This window comes from Bufo gargarizans, chromosome 1 (genome assembly GCF_014858855.1).
Source record: "Bufo gargarizans isolate SCDJY-AF-19 chromosome 1, ASM1485885v1, whole genome shotgun sequence".
Lineage (NCBI taxonomy): Eukaryota > Metazoa > Chordata > Amphibia > Anura > Bufonidae > Bufo > Bufo gargarizans.
The window spans coordinates 257,196,097-257,223,798 of record NC_058080.1 but is presented as its reverse complement, the minus strand read 5'-3'; the positions used below and the strand labels follow the sequence as shown (position 1 = coordinate 257,223,798).

Below are 27,702 nucleotides of genomic sequence, written 5' to 3'. Positions count from 1 at the left end.
TACACCTAAAGTAGCTACAGAGGACCTTTCTAATTGGCCTTCACAGTCTATTAACCCCAGTGTATGGCTCCAGTAAGCAAAGCATTTTTCACATGTTCTAAACATGTTAAATACCTGACAGGAACTGAAGCAGGTGATGTATGGAGAGGACAATGGAGGAGGATTTCCTCAGATGGCAGCTGATTCTGTGGGTTACAAAGCACAAACTATGCACAGTTTCACTGCACGCAAATGATTATCAAAAAGATGAATACATATCTACCGTGCTTAGTGACCACTACCCAGTCTCCTTCTCTCCAATATATAACAATTATTTCCGCTATTTTACCATTACAACTGTAAACCATCATTTTAACAATAAGATGGTAAGAAAATGTAAAAATAAATAGTGCAGTATCCACCAATGACAATAGGTGATGGCTACAGCTTACCTCTTCCCCCTCCCTGCACAATACACTTTGTATAGGTAACAGAGCATGCCACAACACTTCCTCATAGAAGTCAATCAAAGAGACCTGACCGAGGTTTCATATGACCATGAGGCTGCTGTAAAGCAAATCTTTTAACTGCTGTCCACAGCTCAGACCAGCAGGTTTGGCAAAATAGCTGCCCATAATCATGTAAAGAAAAAAAAATATATCAATGCAGAAAAATGGATTACTCGATAGTGTTAATTAGTTAAAATGTTCCCTTGAAAGATTGGTGGGGGATGGTCACTTTCTGTAATGACAAAGACTAGAGCCACACTGAAATCCCCTTGCATTCACACGACCGTAAGTGTTTTGTGGTCCGCAAATTGCGGATCCGCAAAACACGAATACCGGCCGCGTGCATTCCCCATTTTGCGGACCACACATAGGCGGCACTATATAGAGAATAGGACATGCTCCATATTTTTTTGCGGAACAACGGTTGCGGACAGCACGGGGTGTGCTGTCCGCATCTTTTGGGGGCCCCATTGAAATGAATGGGTCCGCACCCGTTCCGCAAAATTGCGGAAGGCATGCGGATCCATTTATACGGTCATGTGAATGCACCCTTAATCACGTGAGTAAATCACACCGCCATGTTGAGGAACGAGGATTGCTATGCTGGTACACGTGTCAGGCCAGTTCCATAGGAGACTGTGAGCATTAGTCGTGAACACAAACTTGTATGATCTTTGTACAGTACTATATACTATATCTGTGCTATACATGCAACAGGTATTCAATAAATAATAGTAAATCACAGAATCAGCTAAACTATGATTCCTGATGCAGACAACATGCTTGACATGCTAGTGGAAAAATATGATGGCCATGACAGTAGTCTGAACATGTGATATCAGAAACCACTAATTACTGGAGAAGGTATCAGCTGTAATTATGGAGCCTCCGGGTCTGCGCAGCTTTGTTTCCATAGAAGACGTGTCTACCCACGTTTCCCTGTAATATGACATTCTACAGGTATAAAGTCATCACCTGCAACAAACACTAAGAGCAGGTATAGAGGCTGCTTACCCTAGGTCAGTGACGTCACGACCATCTGCCTGTGGCCTGGGCGCAGCTGATTGGTGGGGGTCCCGTGTGTCGGAACCCTACTGATCAGATGCTGATGACCTATCTAGAAGACAGGTCATTAGTCATTTCTTATCCAAAGCAATGTATTATTATCTGACATTTTTTATTTCATAAATGTAAAACGTATCTACACTCCCGACATTGTTAGGGTAGGTCACAAGTAGTTTCCCAGAGCTTTACTTCACTCACAGGGCCCCCCAGTCCACAATCATGTCGCTGCCACCCGGTCATATCCCATTGCAAAAATTGGTTTGCAAGATTTGGTGTTTTCTGATTATTTAGCTTCCAAAGCGAAGATTTCTTTATAAAGTAAAGGGGCAGACCATGAACCCTCTTGGTGTAGAAGAACAAGGGGAAGGTACAAGATCTCTGCATTACAGGAAACCAGATTAGCAGATCATAAGCTTTTCAGGTTATACAGTAGATACAGATGACTTCTCCTTAGGATAGGTCATCAATATCAGATCGGTGGGGGTCTGACATCTGGAACCACCAGATGAAGAGGCGTACGCCTTGTCAGAAATTAGGTGCAGTATTCGGCAGTCCGTGCTCTTGAACTGAAATCTACGCCAGCCGCGCCCCCTCACTGCCCTCTCCACGCTCCTTTTTCAGGAAAGTGGCGAGGTCGGTGGAGAAACATTGGGCCAGATTTATCATTAGCTCAGGTCAGAATAATGGAGTGAAAAAGTCCCAAACGCTAAAACTGCCCACAAATTTGCGACTTTTTTCTGCTCTGCACTATGCTCTCCAGTTTTCTGAAAGTGGGCGTGTTTTCTTATGTAAATGAATCTCTAGACAGATTTACTATTGGGACTATTTAAAAAGTCACAAAAAAGTCGCAATTTCACTCCAGTGAGGACCATGCTTATCTTATGAGACTTTTTAATAGAACATGCGACTTTTTCATAAAAACGAGTGACTTTTTCGTAAAGATGTGCGACTTTTTTAAAGCTGCTTACTGACGGATAAACTGCTACCGTCAAACCACATTTATTACAGTCTTAAAGGGCCGATCATAAATCTGACTTGGCTAAAACTGACTTTAGCCATATGTTAAAGTGGAGTGAGCTGTCAGAGTCGTGATAAATCTGGCCCATTAAGTTTGCGACTTTTTCACACCACAAGAGTGGCATAACACTTTTTCTTATTTATTCTTTAGCAAATTTGCTCCAAAAATAATTCTTGTCACTTAGGCTGAGTTCACATCAGCGTTTAGCCTTTCTGTTCTCCTGCTCTGTTATAGGAGCAGGAGAACAGAAAGGACGGATTCGGCACATAACTATTTCCCCCAAGGAGAATGAACGAATGAGATTCTTACCAGAAAATGATGGATGCAAGGCAGTAGTACAACATCAGTCAGAGTAAAATAAAGGCCCTCGGCAAAAACATGCTCAAGAGATGGGAGGTCTGAGGTCTTTGCTTTCCTGATGTGCGCAGGTTCTCTTGCCATTTTAGAGGGCACATCTTGAACACTAAGTTTGGACAAAGCTGCAGTCAGCTCCAAACTCTGAGGTTTCTCAAGGCTTTCCTCAAATGGTTCTTCTTGTCCTGCCTTCTTTTCACCTGTCTCATTGGATTTAATTTGCTGCTGCATCTTTTGTCGCCGTATCTTGTCATCATTGTGGACTCTAACTGGTTCGCCAAGCTTTCTTTCAAGCTGAAAAACTTCTGGAGGAATGGTGGCAGATGGCTCTTTCAGAAAGGATTCCACCGCCAATGGGATGCTGAGCTCACAGAGCCTGGTCCACTGGCTAACCTGCAAAAAAAATTATTACAGTAACATATATTAAAATATGAATAGATATATACATATACATGCCAAAACCACACATTTGAGTAGGTAAGAGAGAGCACGCAAATAGCAAAATGCAAACCTACTGCATCATGACACAAAGTGAGAGAAACAATTTACTGGGCAGCATCAAGGGCTATGGTGTCATTTTCTCAATTTAACTTAAATATATACAGTACAGACCAAAAGTTTGGACACACCTTCTCATTTAAAGAGTTTTCTTTATTTTCATGACTATGAAAATTGTAGATTCACACTGAAGGCATCAAAACTATGAATTAACACATGTGGAATTATATACATAACAAAAAAGTATGAAACAACTGAAAATATGTCATATTCTAGGTTCTTCAAAGTAGCCACCTTTTGCTTTGATTACTGCTTTGCACACTCTTGGCTTCAGGAGGTAGTCACCTGAAATGGTCTTTCAACAGTCTTGAAGGAGTTCCCAGAGATGCTTAGCACTTGTTGGCCCTTTTGCCTTCACTCTGCGGTCCAGCTCACCCCAAACCATCTCGATTGGGTTCAGGTCCGGTGTGACTGTGGAGGCCAGCTCATCTGGCGCAGCACCCCATCACTCTCCTTCATGGTCAAATAGCCCTTACACAGCCTGGAGGTGTGTTTGGGGTCATTGTACTGTTGAAAAATAAATGATGGTCCAACTAAACGCAAACCGGATGGAATAGCATGCCGCTGCAAGATGCTGTGGTAGCCATGCTGGTTCAGTATGCCTTCAATTTTGAATAAATCCCCAACAGTGTCACCAGCAAAGCACCCCCACCCCCTCACACCTCCTCCTCCATGCTTCACGGTGGGAACCAGGCATGTAGAGTCCATCCGTTCACCTTTTCTGCGTCGCACAAAGACACGGTGGTTGGAACCAAAGATCTCAAATTTGGACTCATCAGACCAAAGCACAGATTTTCACTGGTCTAATGTCCATTCCTTGTGTTCTTTAGCCCAAACAAGTCTCTTCTGCTTGTTGCCTGTCCTTAGCAGTGGTTTCCTAGCAGCTATTCTACCATGAAGGCCTGATTCACACAGTCTCCTCTTAACAGTTGTTCTAGAGATGTGTCTGCTGCTAGAACTCTGTGTGGCAATTGACCTGGTCTCTAATCTGAGCTGCTGTTAACCTGCGATTTCTGAGGCTGGTGACTCGGATGAACTTATCTTCTGCAGCAGAGGTGACTCTTGGTCTTCCTATCCTGGGTCGGTCCGCATGTGAGCCAGTTTCTTTGTAGCGCTAGATGGTTTTTGCGACTGCACTTGGGGACAAGTTTTCCCACTTTTTCGGACTGACTGACCTTTTTTTTTTTTTTTCTGTATTTTTTCTCATTAAAACATGACATAAATGGGGATTAGCCATTACAAAAATACATATATATACCGTCATAAATTACAAGAATGTATCATAACAGTACAGATATACACCATTATAAACTACAAAGTCGTGTCATAACAGTTTGTCCCCTTCATTTTTACTTTTACAAAAAACCTCATAAAAGAGAGAGCTTCCCCCCCCCCTCCCATCCCCGACCCCACCCTCACCTCCTCCCTCCCCTCCACCCTTTTTGGTTGTCTTGGGAGTATCCTAATGGCCTTTCCTTTCAGTAACCTCTTTTCAGAGCCTTGTAATTCCCCCTTTTTACTCCTTATTTGCTCATTGGCTTCACCTGTCTGGCTTTCTCGTAACTTGTCACCCTTTCACCAAAATTTTTCCAGTCTACCACGTTTGGCGGGCTGTCCGCTCCCCATCCTCTGGCCAAGACTACACGTGCCAGCATCAGACCTTTTTCCCATTTTCTTTCACTTTCTCTGTCTATCCCAATTCTTCTAGTGTCTCCCAGGACTGCTATACTAATCTGAAAAGGAGCAGATTTCCTTGTCTCTCTCTCGAGGTTCTGGAAAACTTGAGACCAGTACCCCTGTACAGTCGGGAAGAACCAGATCAGATGGACAAAATCGGCCCTCTCCTCTCCACACTTCCAGCATTTTGCATCACCTGTTTTATACATCTTACTCATGACCCTTGGGGTGACATAGGTCCGGTGAAGGATGAAGAACTGCGTCAATCGGAAGCCACTGGAGATTGTACTCCTTTTAACATTTTTATATATATTTCTCCAGTCCAAGACTAAGGGTGCCACCTCTTGTGCCCATTTCTTTTCACTATTAAATCTAATCACCCCTCCCAGGCCCTTCTTTATCCTTTTATAAATCTGTGAGATTGAAACTTTACTCCCTATTCCCTGATAGCAAAAATCAGCAAATTCTGAGTGCTTTGTATTAAAATATTCTTTATTCTTCGTTTTGTCAAAAGCGTGTTTCAGTCTACTATATCTAAACCATGTGAGATAGTCTTTATCTATACTTAAACCCATTTCCTCTGGGGTCTTCAACTTTCCTTCCACTACTATCTGGGGCACAAATCTAATGCCCTTTTTATCCCAAAACAAATAATCCTCAAACTTCAAAAATTCTTTTAAGTTAATATTTCCCCAAATGGGTGAAAACTTTAGTGAGTGATTTAATCCTAATAATTTTTTGATATTAACCCAAACTAAGTGTACCATCTTGCTAATTGGGTACTGGCTCACCTTTATTTTTAACATTCCTGCTTCCAATGTACTAATAATGTTATATTGGAGAGCTCCCAACTCCCCTTCCAGGAATCAACGCAGTCTGTCATCCTCCATCATTAACCACTGAAGCTGGGATGCAAAATAGTAGCCCCTAAAGCATGGGATGGACAGACCGCCATCTTCCTCGCCTAACCATAGGTATTTTTGTTTCAGCCTGACCCTTTTTCTCCCCCAGATAAGATCGTTTATCGCTCCTTCTAATGCATTGAAAAAGTGGTCCCCTATCCAAATTGGGCACGAGGAAATAACATACAAAATCTGTGGTAGTAGAACCATCTTTATTATTGCTATTCGGTCCGCTTGTCGGATCAACAGCTTTTGCCAAACACTTGTTTTTTCCCTAACCCTTTTTAATAGAGGGTCAATATTGAGTTCTAAATACTCCTGTATCCTCGAACTAACTTTTATTCCCAGATATTCAAACGATTCCGTAGGTTTCAAGATTTTAATGTTAATTTCCTCCGGCCCAATTTCCTGGCCCATTGGGAGCAATACCGACTTTGTCCAGTTCACCTTAAAGCCGGAGACAAGGCCAAACTGGTTAACTACCTCCATCAGATGCTGTACCATTGGTACTCCTCCATCCACAAAAAACAGAATATCATCAGCGTACAGGCATATCTTATCCAGTGCACCGTTTCCCCCAAATCCCCTTATTTTTCCGTCTGCTCGGACCTTACAAGCTAGTGGCTCAACAAATATAGCGAACAGTAGTGGGGAGAGTGGGCACCCCTGACGGGTTCCCCTCTGCAGAGGTATTGACTCTGATATTACTCCATTAATCCTAACCCTAACTTTCGAGTTATTGTATAAAAGCTGTACCCATTTAATAAATTTCTCCCCCAAATTAAACTCGTGCATAGTCTTCCAGAGGTATGCCCACTCCACCCTGTCAAACGCTTTCTCAGCGTCCAAAGACAGGATGGAATGGGCACCCTCACCAACTATCTGCATATTCAACAATGTCCGTCTAATATTCGTCTGCGCCTGACGTTTGGGTACAAACCCGGTTTGGTCCGGATGTATTAATTTCTCAATAACTTTTCTTAGGCGGTTTGCAAGCAACTTAGCACATATTTTAAAGTCGGTGTTGAGGAGAGAGATGGGGCGATACGAATCCACCTTACTCTCATCCTTCCCCTTTTTGCCTATCAAACTTATTACAGCCTCGGAGAGAGAGGACGGGAGTTCGCCACTATCCATTGATTCATTTAAGACCTGTACTAACACTGGAAGAATGACATCTCCATACCTTCTATATATCTCAAAGGGTAGGCCATCCAGCCCAGGACTGGTGTTCCCCTGAATAGTTTTCAGTGTCTCTCGTAGTTCTTCAACTTCAATAGGGCCATTCAACCAGTCCCTCTCCTCATCCGAGAGTCTGGGAATCGAAACTCCCTCCATGAAGATTCTAATTTCTTCAGGCCCCCCCCCCCCTCCGAGGAGTAGAGGCCCCCATAATATTCCATAAATTCGCGCTCTCTCTCTCCTTGGCTGGATACCATCCCCCCAGCTCTCCCCTCAACACCGTCAATCCTATTACCCCCCCTTTGATTCTGTATAAGTGTGGACAGCAGTTTTCCCGACTTCCCAGATTCTCTAAAGTATCGTTCCCCCTCAAAAAACACTTTTTGTTGTGCCTTATCGCTCAGATAATTCCTCAGTGTACTTTTAGCCTGATCCAGCTGGCTTATCAATTCAGGGATTTTCTTAGTCATGAGTTCTGCTTCTATTTTTTTTATCCTATCTGTCAGCTTTCTCTCCTGTTCTGCAAATCCCCTTTTCAGACCCTTAATTTTACTTATCAAGATGCCGCGTAGAAATGCCTTAAAGGCATCCCAGACATACCCTGGGCCTGCTGACCCTAAATTATATTTCCAGAACTCCTCTATATTCACCCTGATATCATCTTCCTCCTTGATTAAATTCAGCCAGTGAGGGTTCAGGCGAAACTCACGAGTTGTTCGTCTTAGGTTTGTTTTAAACCGCAGACAAACAGGGGAGTGATCCGAGATACTATTCACTTCATACTTCATGCTGGAAATTTTGTGTACTAATTCTGAGCTAACCAGTGCCAAATCTATCCTGGACATTATTTTATTTCCCCGACTAAAACAGGAGAACCCTGGCTTGTCATCGTAGAGGTATCTCCACACGTCTATTAAGGATAGTTCCTGCGATATTTTCCACAGCACTGATTGTCGCCCTGTCATCTGTTTATCCTTTGGGATCACAGAGTATCTGTCTAACTCGTCATTCATAACGTTATTTAGATCTCCCATAATTACTATGGGGCATTTACCTCTTGAATCTGCATACTCCACTAATCTATGGATAACCGTTAGGGAAAATGGGGGAGGTATATACACAAAGGCCAAAATACATACAATACCGTTCCATTGACAATGAAGGAATACATATCTACCCCTATCATCTATTTTCTCGTCAATTGGACGGAAATCTACTTTATAGTGAACATATACACTAACTCCAGATGAGTATGTAGAGAAACATGAATGGTATTGATATCGGGCCCATTTCTTCTTTAACAGGTTTATTTTATCCTTTGTACTATGTGTCTCCATTAATCCTACAATAGCCGGGAGATGTTTAGAAACAATATCAAAAACCATTACCCTTTTGACCCTGTCTCCTAGGCCCCGTACATTCCATGTCATAATACTACTCATACTACTCATTCAAATCGGTCACTTACTTTTTCTTCACCTTAGACCCTATTAGACCTCCCAAGACAACCATTCCCACCCTACTCCCTCTCCCCCCCCCTCATCCCTCCCTCCCACTATCTGGTCGGCAGAAATCGAGAGTTTCCCCCACCTCTTACACACGACCCCTTCCCACCCCCAACCCCTCCCCCATGAGCCAGTCTGGCGCCTCTCATGTTCCTATTCCTTTAACGTCCAGCCACTCCACTACCTCCTCCGGAGAGCCAAAAAACCTAACCTGTTCACAATATATTATACGTAACTTGGTAGGGTACAACAGGGAATACTGTATCTGAGCCTCCGCTAATCTCTTTTTCACTTCTTTGAACTCACGCCTCTTAATCTGGGTAGCTCTAGAGAAGTCAGGGTAAATCGCTATATTATTTCCGTTGAACTCAATTGTTTGCAACATTCTTTTCGTTCGCATTATTGTATCCCTATCTTTAGCACTTTGTATTTTGGCGAGGATTGCCCTCGGGGGAGCCCCTTTTATAGGGGGTCTCCCTGGTATTCTGTGGGCTCTTTCCACTGAAAACAGGTTAGTTAGGCCCTTGTCTTTAAAGCTATCTTGCAGCCACTGTTGAATAAACCCTGTTGTATCCTCACCTTCCGTTCCCTCAGGGAATCCGACTATTCTGATATTTGATCTCCTGGATACATCTTCCATTATTGTAACTCTCTCTAAAAGAATCTTCTTTTCCTCTTCCATTCCTTCCACTCTTTTCTTTAAACCCTCTATATCGTTTTTCATACTTCCTGATGTTATTTGCAGCTCCTTCACCTTCTCCCTAACTTTATTCATATCCTCCTTTATGAAGGAAAGGTCAACCTGTACCGAGGCAATCTTAGTTGTCAAATCCTCCAGGCTATGGTTAGTTTTTTGCACTGCGCCCAAAATTTCCAGTAACTTATTATCTACCAGGTTGATTCTTTCCTCCATCCCTTCTCCGCTACCCACCCTCATTTCCATTCTCCCATGCTCCTCGGGGGCGGCCTGCTTCACAACTATCCTTTTGTATTTCCTTATTACCTCGTAGAGAGCTCTTAATTTTGGGGGGGGGGGATCTAAGATATTTCTCTAGGCTAGTTGTTGTAGTGCTGCCCTTCCCACCCCCTGGCGAGGAAGAGCCAGCCATGCCAGCGGATCTTCGGTTTACGCCCTTTGGAGGCATGAGTTCAATCCCCCCGACCACCAAAGAGAAGAAAAAAAAAGCAAATAAACAATTACAGGGAGGGGAGAGGGATACGAAGATAACAGATATATAGGTATATCAGTACGTAACAATTAGCTAGTAATTATATATCCATTACTAAGAGAGGGAGCGTGTACATAGTCTCGTCCAGGTTTGATCTATTAATGTATATACCCAGCAATCAGTCCGTTAATCCCTTTTGAAAGGGTATAATCCGCCACCTGGCTAGAGCAATATTTCCAATAATAATATAGAATACGTCAATACGTGGCGCTTGGATATTACTCCATTATTATTCCTCAAGTATAAAAACTGTACGGAGTATAGTCCAGAATTCGCTCACAAAGGAGACTAGATAACTTATGTCCAGCAAGCCAACACCTTCAAAAAAAAAAAAAAGGAGATTATATTCGACCGTTCCTTCAGTTACATTTGTATCCGGCAAGAGGTGCCTCCTCTACACAAATAGATGTATTCAGCGGATCCTCTTCTTAGTTACATATCCTATAGGCAGTACGTTCCACCGTTCTAAGCGAGTTTATTCAATACTTGTTCAATACTTCATCCGCTTACATGTGTATCTCTAATACATATAGGGAAGTGTGTTCGACAATTCAACAGATTATCTAATCACATAAAATCGTTCAACAGTTTTTTGTGTTCAACAATTCATCTAGACACATAAGACCGGAGAGAGTGACTTGGAAGGGTGAACAGATCCTCTAGTTATGAACATATATGTCCAGTGATGGAGGAAAAAAAGGAGTAAATGCTGCACTTCGGCTGATTAACTAAGACGAGGGGACGGTACATTCGTCACAGGGAAAAAATGTAAGCAGATTTTTCCCTCCTCTTTCCTTCTCTTCCTCCTCTCTCCCCCCTTCACTCTTTCCCCACGGTGCTCATCTCCCTGGGTCATACGAGTGGGATCCCGGGGTTGCCAGACCTCTAATAACCTTTAAAGAGACAGTACATACCCCGAAGTCCTCTTCTCTCCTCTTTAGCCAGTCCTACATGTAATCAGCGCTGCCAGCGCACCAGTTCCCACAGAAAGATAGGGGGAAAAAAACGGTACCTTCTTTCTCTTCCCCGCCAGGAAAGTCACATCCGGGGCAATGGAGACCTTACCAAGCCGCTCGTGGGGGGGGGTCAAGAGGGAGCCCGCACCCCCCTGCGTCCTCTACACCCACTCCTACTCCACTTTTTTAATGGCTGTTACAGTCGGGGACCCCCGCTGCAACGGATCCCAGGCACTCCAGGCGATCTCACTGCTACACGGGAGCCGTGGGGGGGAGGAGGTGGTCGCGGTCCACTACAGCTGCAACAGCCGCAGCATCACCAAAGCACTCGGCCCAACCATCTGCGCGCCGCTGGCCTCCGGTAGCAGGTAGCAGGAGCTCAGACACCCAGCGTTCAGGCGCCGCGATCCATGAGGCAGGGGAGGGAGCGGGAGCACGGCACGTCCTACGTCATGCCGTTACGTCTGTGATGTCTGTACACCTTGACAGGACTGACTGACCTTCATTTCCTAAAGTAATGATGGCCACTCGTTTTTCTTTACTTAGCTGCTTTTTTCTTGCTATAATACAAATTCTAACAGTCTTCAGTGTGAATCTACACTTTTCATAGTCATGAAAATAAAGAAAACTCTTTGAATGAGAAGGTGTGTCCAAACTTTTAGTCTGTACTGTACACTCATTGACCCAAAAAAATTAACACACAAAGGAGTTTTGAATGAAAGTTTAAATGTGTGAATGTAATGATGATATATGTAAGTGATTACAATATTAGAGAGAAAGGATAAGTTTATTGGGGAAAACTGTACAATTGAAAAAAGTCCAGTACCCTGTTGGGCTGCCCCTAGCCTGGATACAAGATGAGAGGCATGCAGGTTCCTACTGCACATTTGCCCACAGATGTTGTAGCTGGGCTTGTATATCCTGCACACTCATTGGTTGCTGAAGCTGGCTTGCCAGCTGTTCCCATAAATGCTCGATTGGCAATAAATCATCTTAGATTAGGCTTATCTTCCGGCAGTCTGTGCTCCTTAACAGAACTATGGCAGCTCAGAACCCGCTGGTCCTGTCCTCACTATGCCCCCTTTCTGAAAATGGCAAGGGCAGCGTAGAAACACCACTTGTGACCAAATTTATTGAAAGTGGCATTTAAAAAGTTTAAAACATAGGGTCTGCAACTTTTTGACACCAGAAAAGTGGCGTGAGGGAATAATAAATTGTACTCCCCCCAGTGTCTAACTAGACCACACCTGTAATCAGTTCGTTTATACAGTATATCTGCCCAAGACATAACTGCTTGCCTAGTTTTGCAGTAATCCGACATTTCTATCTGCGTGCGTTGTTTTGGTCAACGAGTGTGGTTTTACATACTGTATTTGTCGCTTTATAAGACACACTTTTTCCCCAATTTTTTTTCTATAAAGCGAATACTCATTATGAAAGAACTCACTAGTATGCTGGAGGTGCAGGGAGTGTAGCCAGGGGCGGATTGGGAGCTTAAAGTGGCCCGGAAAAAAAAATCTAAAAGTGGCCCTTGTTGTAGGAGGGCCCAAATTGACAGGTGTGGAAACACAATTAAGCAGGGTCAGCAATACCATAGCGCAAAATACCGCCCCAACAGAATCATATACTGCCCCAAAAGCTGTGGTGGTCATCAATAGATGCCATTTTCTGTCCTCCTCCTCCAGTTGTCTATGGTTAAGATATAGAGCAGGGTGCTTAGGAGATCAGACGCGGAGCCACAGCAGTTAAATTCAGGAGGGCATGTGCAGTCGCTAGTGGGGTACAGGTACCTACTTCTCATAATAATAATTACTGCTGAGAGATTACCTGGCTAGTGGCAGACACCTGGAAATTTCCCTGCCAGGTCTATGGCCAATCCGCCCCTAAGTGTAGCGCTGCCAGTACTCGCTCAATGGTGTTACTCTGGCCAACCTGCTGCACATGTCCTGACTGCGTACAGCTTACACACTCTATGACCTGGCATTGTACACAGTCAGGTCACAGTGCAGAGCGGACCCAGAGAAGACCAGTGAGCAGTGAGTGTCAGATCTGCAGAGTAGCGGTGGAGCAGGAGAGGTAAGCTAATTTATTTATTTTATCTCTGATGGGGGTCTGCAATGGAGGTCTGCTCTGACATCTGATATAGGGGTCTGATCTGAGGTTTGATATGGGGATCTGATCTGAAGTCTAATGAAGATTGGGGTCTGTTTTGAGGTCTGATGAAAAAAAAAAAAAAATCTAATTTTGCTCCTCTAACACCTAGGTGCGTCTTATCAGGTGCTTCTTATAAAGCAAAAAATATGGTATTTACATTTATCGATGTTAACTTTTGATATTCCTATGAAAAAGCAGAACAAATTAAAACCCTGTACAGGTCCTTCTAAAAAAATTAGCATATTGTGATAAAGTTCACCATTTTCTGTAATGTACTGATAAACATTAGACCTTCATATATTTTAGATTCATTACACACAACTGAAGTAGTTCAAGCCTTTTATTGTTTTAATATTGATGATTTTGGCATACAGCTCATGAAAACCCCAAATTCCTATCTAAAAAAATTTGCATATTTCATCCGACTAATAAAAGAAAAGTTCAGTTATGTACTCAATACTTGGTCGGGAATCCTTTTGCAGAAATGACTGCTTCAATGCGGCGTGGCATGGAGGCAATCAGGCCTGTGGCACTGCTGAGGTGTTATGGAGGCCCAGGATGCTTCGATAGCGGCCTTAAAGGGACTCTGTCACCAGTTTCTAACCCCCCCTTTTAAAACTATTGTTCTCTCCATGGTGCCCTTGTCATTACAAAGCTGTTGTTATAAGATAAATCCGCCGTGTAGTTTTGATAAAAATCGCTTTTATCTAACCTGTCAATCCTCTGGATAAGGTGCCCAGGGCGTTTCTGAAGGTCTGAATCTGCCGCTCTCCGCCGCCGCCGTTGGTGCGCAGCTCCTCCCATGATCCTTTCAGCGCCACCTCGATGTAATGAAATCCGCCTCCGGCTCTCCTCAGTGCCCCCTCCTCCTTTTCAAAGATCCCGCGCGTGCGCACAGGCCTGTGCCTGATGCGCCCGTGCGTACTTTTAGATTCTGCCTCGTGGAGCGAGAGTCCCTTTAAGCTCATCCAGAGTGTTGCGTCTCTCAACTTTCTCTTCCCAATATCCCACAGATTCTCTATGGGGTTCAGGTCAGGAGAGTTGGCAGGCCAACTGAGCACAGTAATACCATGGTCAGTAAACCATTTACCAGTGGTTTTGGCACTGTGAGCAGGTGCCAGGTCGTGCTGAAAAATGAAATCTTCATCTCCATAAAGCTTTTCAGCAGATGGAAGCATGAAGTGCTCCAAAATCTCCTGATAGCTAGCTGCATTGACCCTGCCCTTGATAAAACACAGTGGACCAACACCAGCAGCTGACATGGCACCCCAGACCATCACTGACTGTGGGTACATGACACTGGACTTCAGGCATTTTGGCATTTCCCTCTCCCCAGTCTTCCTCCAGACTCTGGCACCTTGATTTCCGAATGACATGCAAAATTTGCTTTCATCCGAAAAAAGTACTTTGGACCACTGAGCAACAGTCCAGTGCTGCTTCTCTGTAGCCCAGGTCAGGCGCTTCTGCCGCTGTTTCTGGTTCAAAAGTGGCTTGACCTGGGAGAATGCGGCACCTGTAGCCCATTTCCTGCACACGCCTGTACACGGTGGCTCTGGATGTTTCTACTCCAGACTCAGTCCACTGCTTCCGCAGGTCCCCCAAGGTCTGGAATCGGTCCTTCTCCACAATCTTCCTCAGGGTCCGGTCACCTCTTCTCGTTGTGCAGCGTTTTCTGCCACACTTTTTCCTTCCCACAGACCTCCCACTGAGGTGCCTTGATACAGCACTCTGGGAACAGCCTATTTGTTCAGAAATTTCTTTCTGTGTCTTACCCTCTTGCTTGAGGGTGTCAATGATGGCCTTCTGGACAGCAGTCAGGTCGGCAGTCTTACCCATGATTGCGGTTTTGAGTAATGAACCAGGCTGGGAGTTTTTAAAAGCCTCAGGAATCTTTTGCAGGTGTTTAGAGTTAATTAGTTGATTCAGATGATTAGGTTAATAGCTCGTTTAGAGAACCTTTTCATGATATGCTAATTTTTTTAGATAGGAATTTTGGGTTTTCATGAGCTGTATGCCAAAATCATCAATATTAAAACAATAAAAGGCTTGAACTACTTCAGTTGTGTGTAATGAATCTAAAATATATGAAAGTCTAATGTTTATCAGTACATTACAGAAAATAATGAACTTTATCACAATATGCAAATTTTTTTAGAAGGACCTGTACGTAGCTACACACAATATTCATTATATCTTTGGAGCCATTTTTATAGGTGCTTAAAAAATGCAAAATGAGTGTTAGGGTCCATTCACACGTCCGTTTTTTCTTTCCTGATCTGTTCCGTTTTTTGCGGAACAGATCAGGACCAGATCAGGACCCATTCATTTTCAATGGGTCCTGGAAAAAATCGGACAGCACAATGTGTGCTGTCCGTTTCCGTTGTTCCGTTCCGCATGTCCGTTTAAATATAAAACATGTCCTATTATGTTCCTGAAAAATCAGATCCTGGTACAATGCAAAGTCAATGGTTCCGCAAAAAACGGAAGACATTCGGATGTCATTCCGTATGTCTTCCGTTTTTTGCGGAATCCGTTCCTGGAAACACATAGCAAATATTTTATTTTTATTTTTTTTCAAAGAAATCCAAACAACTTTATTTGATTATTGAAATGTATACATGTTTCCGTTTTTTGCGGATCCGCAAAAAACGGATGACATACGGAAACATTTTCAGGAACAACGGATCCGCAAAAAACGGACCGAAATTCGGATTATAGAAAAATACTGACGTGTGAATGTAGCCTTAGAGGCAGTTGTATACATTAGGGTATACCACAGCATCATCGACAGGCTCCACATTATCTAAATTCCCTCAAATGCAAGCCTCTGTCCCTCAGTGTCCACCACAACACCACCATACTGTTAGCCACCACCTCCACTATTAGCAAGAATGCTCCCTAGCGTCAGCCTTAAAGGACTTATCCAATGTCTCCAACTGCCCCCCATATGTCAGGCCGCTCACAGGTAATATACTTATCCTGCTCCCTGCACCGCCGCTTTTCCCTGGATAAAAACATCCGGTCCTCGCCAGACAATGGCAGGCGAGGATGGGGATGAGCCTCCCTAGCGTCACCTGCGATGCTAGGGAGGCTTGTGCCCATCTGCCATTGGCTGCTCTCTCCCCCGACACCGGATGTTTTTATCCGTATATAGGGGGAAGCACCAGTAGCGGTGAGGGGACCAGGAGCAGCGCATGGAGCGGGGTAAGTATATTACCTGTGAGTTGCCCAAGCACATGGGTGGGCAGTTGGAGACATTGGATTACCCCTTTAACTCCTGTCTCTCAGAGTCATCCACAACCCTACATTGGCAGCCAGCATGCCCCCACAATGTGAGCCAAAGCGCTCCATTTCCCAGTTAGAATGGCACTGACGCTTGGTTTCAAAAGAACGAGGATGCTGATAAAAGGAATGTATGTGTGTAGTACAGTATTTTAGGTCACCACCCATGTATACTGTCCTATTTTTCTTCTTCAGATGATGTCATCTGAAGTGGAGAATTGAATTATTTGCATGACATTATCCCCTTACACAGTAGACGGAACCAATATGTTATCCAGGGAAGATGGCACCTGACAACTGCAATAACAAACATCTGACAAGTCCATCCTAATGCAGAAGGAGACATTTTTAGAAATCCAATCCTGGGATGTGAGACAAAACATTTCTTCTACAGTCTGAAGAGATTAGTAGTGTACCTGACATGGCAGACAGATGCAAGTGTAGCACAGTAGACATAATTAGAGGTTAATTAAGGTAGAGTTTCTACAGGCTAGGCGACGTCTGTTCCAGCATGTCCGTCTGGATTTTACCCGTGTACATGAACGTTAAAGAACTGGCTGCTATGAGACATATAAACACCTACCCAGCTACAATGTCTCTGCATACGTCTCATCATCACAGACAAAAGTTATTAATTCATTAATATTAATTAAAGGGAACTCACTGAATAATTGTCTTAATAGATGCATGGTTTCCAAAAATGTGATTGTTACAGATTAATATTCATGTGACATCAGTTTTCTGGTTGGACAGAAAAGTGGCAAAATGCCAAGTGTGAATTTATGGATTATGTAAGCTACAGAGGGGACGCCCTCTGTGAGTCAGACTGCTAGAAAGACACAGCACAATCATATACTACATGGGCGGCCATTCACCTGAATAGATTACATGAATGAGGGGGAGCACGGCGCGTCCCCAGCAATATCAGCTGAATACCGGCCGCCAAGCCAATCACGTTATGGCCAGATTTGCTGCATTCTAAGGCTACATTCACACAAACTGGAAAAACAGCCGTCGCACAGCCGTTTTCAGAACCAATAGAAGTCTATGAGGCTATTCTATGGGTGGTTTCTTTAATGGCCAGTTAATAGCAGCAGTCAAAAAAAGCATGTGTCCACTGAAATCAAAGGGCCCGCTTTAGACAGGAGTACAGTCGTGGCCAAAAGTTTTGAGAATTACATAAATATTGGAAATTGGAAAAGTTGCTGCTTAAGTTTTTATAATAGCAATTTGCATATACTCCAGAATGTTATGAAGAGTGATCAGATGAATTGCATAGTCCTTCTTTGCCATGAAAATTAACTTAATCCCCAAAAAAACTTTCCACTGCATTTCATTGCTGTCATTAAAGGACCTGCTGAGATCATTTCAGTAATCGTCTTGTTAACTCAGGTGAGAATGTTGATGAGCACAAGGCTGGAGATCATTATGTCAGGCTGATTGGGTTAAAATGGCAGACTTGACCTGTTAAAAGGAGGGTGATGCTTGAAATCATTGTTCTTCCATTGTTAACCAGGGTGACCTGCAAAGAAACGCGTGCAGTCATCATTGCGTTGCATAAAAATGGCTTCACAGGCAAGGATATTGTGGCTACTAAGATTGCACCTCAATCAACAATTTATAGGATCATCAAGAACTTCAAGGAAAGAGGTTCAATTCTTGTTAAGAAGGCTTCAGGGCGTCCAAGAAAGTCTAGCAAGCGCCAGGATCGTCTCCTAAAGAGGATTCAGCTGCGGGATCGGAGTGCCACCAGTGCAGAGCTTGCTCAGGAATGGCAGCAGGCAGGTGTGAGCGCATCTGCACGCACAGTGAGGCGAAGACTTTTGGAAGATGGCCTGGTGTCAAGAAGGGCAGCAAAGAAGCCACTTCTCTCCAAAAAAAACATCAGATTGATCTTCTGCAGAAAATATGGTGAATGGACTGCTGAGGACTGGGGCAAAGTCATTCTCCGATGAAGCCTCTTTCCGATTGTTTGGGTCATCAGGAAAAAGGCTTGTCCGGAGAAAAAAAGGTGGGCGCTACCATCAGTCCTGTATCATGCCAACAGTAAAGCATCCTGAGACTATTCATGTGTGGGGTTGCTTCTCATCCAAGGGAGTGGGCTCACTCACAATTTTGCCCAAAAACACAGCCATGAATAAAGAATGGTACCAAAAAACCCTCCAACAGCAACTTCTTCCAACAATCCAACAACAGTTTGGTGAAGAACAATGCATTTTCCGGCACGATGGAGCACCGTGCCATAAGGCAAAAGTGATAACTAAGTGGCTCGGGGACCAAAACGTTGACATTTTGGGTCCATGGCCTGGAAACTCCCCAGATCTTAATCCCATTGAGAACTTGTGGTCAATTCTCAAGAGGCGGGTGGACAAACAAAAACCCACTAATTCTGACAAACTCCAAGAAGTGATTATGGGTTGCTATCAGTCAGGAATTGGCCCAGAAGTTGATTGAGAGCATGCCCAGTCGAATTGCAGAGGTCCTGAAAAAGAAGGGCCAACACTGCAAATACTCTTTGCATAAATGTCATGTAATTGTCGATAAAAGCCTTTGAAACGTATGAAGTACGTGTAATTATATTTCACTACATCACAGAAACAACTGAAACAAAGATCTAAAAGCAGTTTAGCAGCAAACTTTGTGAAAACTAATATTTGTGTCGTTCTCAAAACTTTTGGCCACGACTGTACACCCGTCTAAAAGACGTGAAAAATGGGTAAAAGTGCCATTCAGAGCTTAAAATAAAAAAAGAGAATATTGACCACACCCACTTAAATGCGAGGGAACAATCAGGTCCTACTCCCTCCAGTGCAGAATGAGTGATCCCTCGTGTTTAAGTGGATGATTTTTATTTATTTTTTTCATTTTAGTTTTTTTGGACTCAGTGGAAATGTCCCCAATGGAGGGCACCATTGGGGGCCGTTTATATAAAGGGAGCACTCGGGGGGGGGGGTATATATATTGGGGCCATTATAGAAAATGGGGCACTACAGAGGGGCCATTATAGATACGGGGGCAATATGGTGGCTATTATTAACCACCTCCCGACCGCCTAACGCACGGATGCGTCCGGAAGGTGGTTGATTTACTCCCCCTGGACGCATCCGTGCGTCATCTCGCGAGACGCGAGATTTCGGTCACAGCCGGCCCGCGCATCGCGGGCCGGCAAAAGTTAAAGGAGCATTTCGTCAGCAACCTACCAGCCAATGATCGCGGCTGCCAGGTTGCTGATTTTTAAAAAATCCAATCAGAAGCCACATAGCAGATCATATTAGTAAATATGATCTGTTATATGGCTGCCCTGCTCCTCTGCTGGTCCTTTTCGTCGGTTGGATCCAGCAGAGGAGCAGGCTTCACAGTGAGTACACCAAACACCACATACTAGCCCCAGATCACCCCCCTGCACCCCAATTAACCCTTTGATCACCCCTGTCAATCACTAGTGAAAGGAAAAAAGTGATCAGTGCAAACTGTCACTTTTTTTTTTTCACTGGTATTGACTGTTAGGTTTTAGGATAGTTTAGGCCCCTTGGTTAGGTAGTTTAGGGATCAGTTAGCGCCCAGCCCACCGCACCGCAGTCCCTTATTCGCGTATCGCTAATCAGCATTTGTACTTTTATAGTATCTGGAAGTGATCAAAACTGATCACGGTCAGATCTATAATTGTATTAGTGTCACTTTAGTTCACCCTCCACCCAAAACGCAGTGTTTGCCCGATCAGGCCTGATCGGTCGCCCACACGTGCGTTCACCCACGCCCGCCCCACCGCAGTGACCAAAAATATATTTTTTTGATCACTGCACATTCACTTTACACGCGCTGCGGCGATAAAAAAATCTGTTTTGATATTTTTTATCAACCGCAGCGGCCTCCGGTACTTCGCTAGCCTCCCCTTTGTAAGACAGGCTTGCTTTTTTTCTTGGGTAGTCTCAGGGAATACCCCTAAATTTAGTTGCCCAAATGTCAAACAGGGGGTTATCTTCTGAAGAGGCCTACAGGCTTCTGACCCAGTCGGATGAGGAATGGGAACCCTCATCTGATGAATCTAGCGGGTCAGAATACAAACCTGTAGAAAGCAGTGGCTCTCTGACCCAAAGTTCGGACGAGGAGGCTGAGGTCCCTGATAGCACCAGGCGTACCCGGCCCCGTGTCGCTAGACCGCAGGTTGCGCAGGATCCGCTTCAAGAGCAGCAGAGTGGGGCTGGTGCTGTCGGATTACGTGGTGAGGCATACACCAGCAGCGCAGCCCTTCCTGGACCTAGTACCAACACTGCCGTAGAACATGGTGAAGTGGCGAGCACCAGAAGGGCAGTTGAAGCTGGTACGGTGGCACGTGCAGTAGTTACCCCGTCGCAGCCACCGCAAAGACGTGCCTGTAGAGCCCCTAGAATCCCTGAGGTGCTGGCAAACCCTGATTGGCAGTCCCCAACTTCAGCCGCACCTGTAGTTCCCCCTTTCACCGCCCAGTCTGGAGTTCGGGTTGAGACAGCTCAGATCGGTTCGGCCCTGGGATTTTTTGAGCTGTTCTTGACTGCGGAGCTCTTGGACATAGTTGTGGCAGAAACAAATCTGTATGCCACACAATTTATAACCGCCAACCCGGGAAGCTTTTATGCCCAGCCTTTCCGGTGGAAACCAGTCCAAGTTTCCGAAATTAAAATTTTTTGGGGCCTTCTCCTCAACATGAGTCTAACTAAAAAGCATGAATTGCGGTCATATTGGTCCACGAACCCAATTCATCACATGCCCATGTTCTCTGCTGCGATGTCCAGGACACGATTTGAGACCATCCTGCGTTTCCTGCACTTTAGCGACAACACCACCTCCCGTCCCAGAGGCCACCCAGCTTTTGACCGGCTCCACAAAATTCGGCCCCTCATAGACCATTTCAACCAGAAATTTGCAGATTTGTATACCCCCAGAGCAAAACATCTGCGTAGACGAGTCCCTAATACATTTTACCGGGCGCCTTGGCTTCAAACAATACATCCCAAGCAAGCGTGCCCGGTATGGGGTCAAATTGTATAAGCTCTGTGAAAGGGCCACAGGCTATACCCACAAATTTCGTGTCTATGAGGGAAAAGATCAGACCTTGGAGCCGGTCGGTTGCCCTGACTACCTGGGGAGCAGTGGGAAGACAGTCTGGGAGTTGGTGTCACCCTTATTCGGCAAGGGGTACCATCTTTATGTGGACAATTTCTACACAAGTGTGGCCCTCTTTAGGCATTTGTTTCTAGAACGGATTGGCGCCTGTGGCACCGTGCGAACTAGTCGCGCGGGCTTCCCCCAACGGCTCGTTAGCACCCGTCTTGCAAGGGGGCAGAGGGCTGCCTTGTGTAACGAAGAACTGCTCGCGGTGAAATGGAGAGACAAGCGTGACGTTTACATGCTCTCCTCCATTCACGCAGACACGACAATACAAATTGAGCGAGCAACCCGTGTCATTGAAAAGCCCCTCTCAGTCCACGACTATAACCTTCACATGGGAGGGGTGGACTTCAATGACCAGATGTTGTCTTCGTATTTAGTTTCCCGCAGAACCAGACGCTGGTATAAGAAGGTGTCTGTATATTTAATTCAATTGGCTCTGTATAATAGTTTTGTTCTCTACAGTAAGGCTGGGAGAACTGGATCCTTCCTCAAATTTCAGGAAGAGATCATCGAGAACCTCCTGTACCCAGGAGGTTCCGTGGCCCCATCCACCAGTGTAGTTAGCCGTCTACATGAGCGACATTTCCCCAATGTCGTTGCTGGTACCTCAACCCAACCGTCACCCCGAAAAAGATGTTGTGTCTGTAGCAGGAGTGGAATAAGGCGTGACACCCGCTATTTCTGTCCTGACTGTCCTGACCACCCTGCCCTATGCTTAGGGGAGTGTTTCCGGAAGTACCACACACAGGTACACCTAGCATAGGGATCACATCTCACCAGGACAGGCACACAGGGCTATTAGGGCCCATACAGCTGCTGCAAACGTCTCCTTTCACCTGGGACAAAGTGCATAACGCACTTCGCCACATCTTTGGGCGATTTGCGCTTTGCACATTGACCCATGGGGAAGGAGAGGTTTGTTCTATAAAGGTAAAAAAAAAAAAAAAAAAAAAAAAAAAACACCAGTAAGCAAAAAGGTTAATGTTTAGTTCAAAAGGTTAGTTTATATGTTCTGTTCCAAAGTTAATAAAATTATTGCGTTGCGGCCTGTTTTTTTTATTTTTTTTTTACCTTCTAGGTGGACCAACCGATCGACTAGCTGCAGCACTGATGTGCATTCTGACAGAAGCATTGCGCTGCTGTCAGATTACACGCAAGTCGGTGTATGCGGCGCTGCAAGACGAGATTTCTACTCTGCAGTAAAAGATACGTTTGCCAAGGCATACGAGCTGAGGAGGAGGCGGCGTTCCTATGCTTTGGCAAACACTTTGTATATAAAAAAAAATATAATAATTCCCGGCAATGATTTATTCATCCACATCGATTGATGTGAATGGAGAAATCTGGTTTGCCAGGGCATACGAGCTAAGTGGGTATGGATGTTGGGCGGAGCTCCTATGTCCTGGCAGACGCCTTTCCCCTCCTTTTTTTTTTTTGGCAGAGATTTTTTCATCCACATTGATCGATGCGAATGAAGAAATCTGTGCCGTTCATTTTTTTCTTTCAGCCCAGAGGCTGAACGGAAAAAAAAATCTCATTACCTGTATGCTCAATATAAGGAGAATAGCAGAAACTCCTAATACTGGCCATACATGTAATGATTGCGGAGACCCTCAAATGCCAGGGCAGTACAAACACCCCACAACTGACCCCATTTTGGAAAGAAGACACCCCAAGGTATTCGCTGAGGAGCATATTGAGTCCATGAAAGATTTAAATTTTTGTCCCAAGTTAGCGGAAAGTGAGACTTTGTGAGAAAAAAAATAAAAAAATATCAATTTCCGCTAACTTATGCCAAAAAAATAATAATTCTATGAACTCGCCAGGCCCCTCATTGAGTACCTTGGGGTGTCTTCTTTCCAAAGTGGGGTCACATGTGGGGTATTTATACTGCCCTGGCTTTTTAGGGGCCCTAAAGCGTGAGAAGAAGTCTGGGATCCAAATGTCTAAAAATGCCCTCCTAAAAGGAATTTGGGCACCTTTGCGCATCTAGACTGCAAAAAAGTGTCACATGTGGTATCGCCGTACTCAGGAGAAGTTGGGGAATGTGTTTTGGGGTGTCATTTTACATATACCCATGCTGGGTGAGAGAAATATCTTGGTCAAATGCCAACTTTGTATAAAAAAAAAGGGAAAAGTTGTCTTTTGCCAAGATATTTCTCTCACCCAGCATGGGTATATGTAAAATGACACCCCAAAACACATTCCCCAACTTCTTCTGAGTACGGCGATACCAGATGTGTGACACTTTATTGTAGCCTAGGTGGGCAAAGGGGCACACATTCCAAAGTGCACCTTTCGGATTTCGCAGGCCATTTTTTACACATTTTGATTGCAAAGTACTTCTCACACATTTGGGCCCCTAAATTGCCAGGGCAGTATAACTACCCCACAAGTGACCCCATTTTGGAAAGAAGACACCCCAAGGTATTCCGTGAGGGGCACGGCGAGTTCCTAGAATTTTTTTTTTTTGTCGCAAGTTAGTGGAATATGAGACTTTGTAAGGAAAAAAATAAATAAATAAAAAATCATCATTTTCCGCTAACTTGTGACAAAAAATAAAAAGTTCTATGAACTCACTATGCCCATCAGCGAATACCTTAGGGTGTCTACTTTCCGAAATTGGGTCATTTGTGGGGGTTTTCTACTGTCTGGGCATTGTAGAACCTCAGGAAACATGACAGGTGCTCAGAAAGTCAGAGCTGCTTCAAAAAGCGGAAATTCACATTTTTGTACCATAGTTTGTAAACGCTATAACTTTTACCCAAACCATTTTTTTTTTTTGCCCAAACATTTTTTTTTTTATCAAAGACATGTAGAACAATAAATTTTGCGAAAAATTTATATATGGTGGTCGTTTTTTTTGCTAAATTTTACAGCTGAAAGTGAAAAGTCATTTTTTTGCAAAAAAAATCGTTAAATTTCGATTAATAACAAAAAAATGTAAAAATGTCAGCAGCAATGAAATACCACCAAATGAAAGCTCTATTAGTGAGAAGAAAAGGAGGTAAAATTCATTTGGGTGGTAAGTTGCATGACCGAGCAATAAACGGTGAAAGTAGTGTAGTGCAGAAGTGTAAAAAGTGGCCTGGTCATTAAGGGGGTTTCAGCTAGCGGGGTTAAAGTGGTTAATACTGGAGGCACTGTGGGGGTGTATAATATATACTGAGGACACTGCAGGGGTTGGGATTAGGGTTGAGCGGATCGGGTTCGGATTGCTGTATGTTCACGTAAGCAGTAGAGGTATGGTTGAAACCACATCAATACAGCAGTAGATGAAATCCAATGTGTTTTGGGAGCCTTTTTATGTGGCCCATGTGTTTTACCTTTAAGAATCGCAACAGTATCATCAATGTCTTCAATTCCTAGGCTGTTTTAACCACACCTCAAATACTATATGTGAGCATACTAGGGTTGTTTCGATACCAAAATTTTTATTCGGTTTCGATACCATAAAAAAGTATTGCGATACTCGATACCATTCGGATGGATACCATTCCATACCACGCGAAAAAAATAAAACACAAAAAAAAAAAAGCTGCGTGCATTCCGCATTTTATGGAACGTTCGGCCCATAATAGAACAGTCCGATCCTTTTTTTTGTGGGGACAAGGTGACTAAAAAAAAATTGGGAATCGCGCAGTTTTTATAAATTTTTTTTTCTCATATGGCGTTCATCGCATAGGCCATTTTTTTTATATTTTAATAGTTTGGACTTTTCAGATGTGGAGATATGTAATATGTTTATTTATTGTTTATATATTTTATATGTAAAATTGGGAAAGGGATTTATATTTTGATAGATTTTTTAATATTACTATTTCCCCCCTTAGGGGTCAGAACCTGAGATCTTTTAATCCCTTATCCTATTCACCCTGACAGAGCGCTACTAGGGTGAATAGGACCTCACACTGTCCCTGCTGCCCTGTGCATAGTACACACAGCAGCAGGGAGCTGACTATGGCAGCCAGGGCTTCAGTAGCGTCCTGGCTGCCATGGTAACCAATTGGAGCCCCAGGATTACACTGCTGGGGCTCCGATCAGAAGCTGCCACTGCCACCAATGAGGAGGAGGAGGGGGGGGGGAGACCCTGTGGCCACTGCCACCAATGATTTTAATACTGGGGGTGGGGGGGGGGGGGGCACACTGCGCCCACCAATGATTTTAATACTGGGGAGGAGGGCGCACTGCGCCACCAATGATAATATAATTAACATTTAATACAGGAGGCGGGTGCAGCACCTGAGGGTTTAACTGCCACTAATTGCAGCTCCCCGTCAGCACCCGCCTCCGGGATTTGTATTAAACATTTACTTTCATTGGTGACGCAGTGAGCCCGCCCCGCTCTCCTCATTGGTGGCAGCGCGCTCCTTGTTCTCTGATACTAGACTGGGCAATAGCGAAGCCTAGTATCGAAAAAAGACAAATCCTGGTATCGAGGTCGATACCAGGCAAAAGTATCGATTGGGTTGAAAATTCGATACCCGAAACAAATAAATAGCATAGAAGATCGCGCTGCTTTCAAACACCACCTCCTTCCTCAGCAAGGGGTTAAAATGGAAAAGACACGAAGGCAGGGATCACCAGATTTGACACAATAGTATCCCTCCTTTGGTCGACACTCCTGTAGACTGACTACCACCATATATTCAAAGGGTTTATTGTACTTACAAGCGTAAACTTGTTAAAAGCATAAAAGTCACAGACGTGCCATGCACAAAAATCGCCCGGGCATCTTCTATGCTATTTATTTATCGGATTCTGTGACATCTACCCACATCACATCGGAGATCTGCAGCACAAACCTACAGCTACGTATTTTGTGACATTTTCATTTTTACTATGGATACCCGAAACAACCCTAGAGCATACCCTTAATGAAGAGATCCGCCTGACTGTTGAACCAGTTCAGAGCAGTATAGGAGTCGCCTGGCATTGCCTACCATTGGCTGGCACAAACTGAGCATATTATTGATATCCAAGGGCCAAACATGAATACATTTTGCCATATTCTAGTGAAAACCAAATTGCAAATGAAATTTCAGGAAGTTCCTATAAAGGCCCCAATGTCCTACATCTACTCAGAACCTCACATGAGATGAACATGTTAAAACTTACCTCAGCACACGCCTTTAAACAGGTCTTTTTAAACCCTAGAAGTTCAAGCACGTCCTTCCTGGAGGGATCTGCACTGTGTGTTTTCTGTATGATGTGTCTAAGTACCACCGCCAGACCTGCTCTGCAGAATGCGCCAGAAGCCTCAATAACCGCAGGCAGGCGACAGCTCTGAGCAATTGCTGGAAGATCTTTTCTGAAAATGATGGAGACGTCCAGTTTACTTGGGAACAAACCTTGCTGAGGAATCCTGTGGTCGTCTTCTGGTACCACTAGAAAAGTTGTAAAAGTCTTACAGTCACAATAAGACATCAAGAACAGTACAATGGATGTATGAAGAGGAAGCACGGTGTCCTCACGGGGAAGGTCACAATCTAGATAAAGTTCTTCAGTATCTGTATCCTTCATGTTTCCTGCAATGGCAAATCGGAGAAAAAAAGAATTAAAATTATAAACTGGAACACTCCTTTAAGAAGCTGAACAGGCTAGCAAACAATTCGCCATGCTCCTGGAGCATACTGACAATAAAACTGCAAAAAGGAAGAGGGTTGATGCCAGTTAAAATCAGATAGATACACATGTCCTTTATTCTAATCTGGTTTTATTTTCTGATTGCAGATGTTTTTATTCTATTTTCTGAACATGATTATGGGGGCGGCCATCTTGCTTGAGCTGTTCTTAACAGCATTTAGAAAGGATTAAGAAAATTGCTTTCTGGCAGCCCCATGGGCCATAGACACAATGGTCAGGAGGGAACCTTTTCTGGGCATGTTCTGTGACCTGTGCAGAGGTCATTGTACAAATGAAGGAATAGATAATATTTGACAATCAACCATTGTGAATAGAGGGTTGTGTCTTCTTCATTCTAATCCTGCCTGTAATGCTAATATGTACAGACCAAGAAGTGGCACCTATTATTATTCTTAGTGGCCAGTGCAAAAACCACAGGATTTTTTATTTTTTTTTAATATAGGACATGGAAAATCCAAAAATATCATCAAGAATTCTTTAACCTCTTAACGCAAAGCGCCGTACATGTACGACGGGGGAAGCTGTGCCAGAACGC

At 44.1% G+C, this 27,702-nt stretch overlaps 1 protein-coding gene across 4 annotated transcripts in view; it reads right to left on the bottom strand.

The window, feature by feature from the left end:
* Positions 1–27,702, bottom strand: part of GSTCD (glutathione S-transferase C-terminal domain containing) — a 217,070-nt gene that overhangs the window by 134,366 nt on the left and 55,002 nt on the right. For 3 of the 4 annotated variants that reach the window (XM_044302546.1, XM_044302529.1, XM_044302538.1), the window contains exons 2-3: positions 26,640–27,049; positions 2,881–3,318 (exon numbers count right to left, since the gene is read on the bottom strand). In XM_044302546.1, coding sequence (XP_044158481.1) covers positions 2,881–3,318; positions 26,640–27,044 — 843 coding nt within the window. In that variant the 5' untranslated portion in view covers positions 27,045–27,049. The remainder of the gene's footprint in view (positions 1–2,880; positions 3,319–26,639; positions 27,050–27,702) is intronic. The other variant, XM_044302557.1, reaches the window with a different exon arrangement.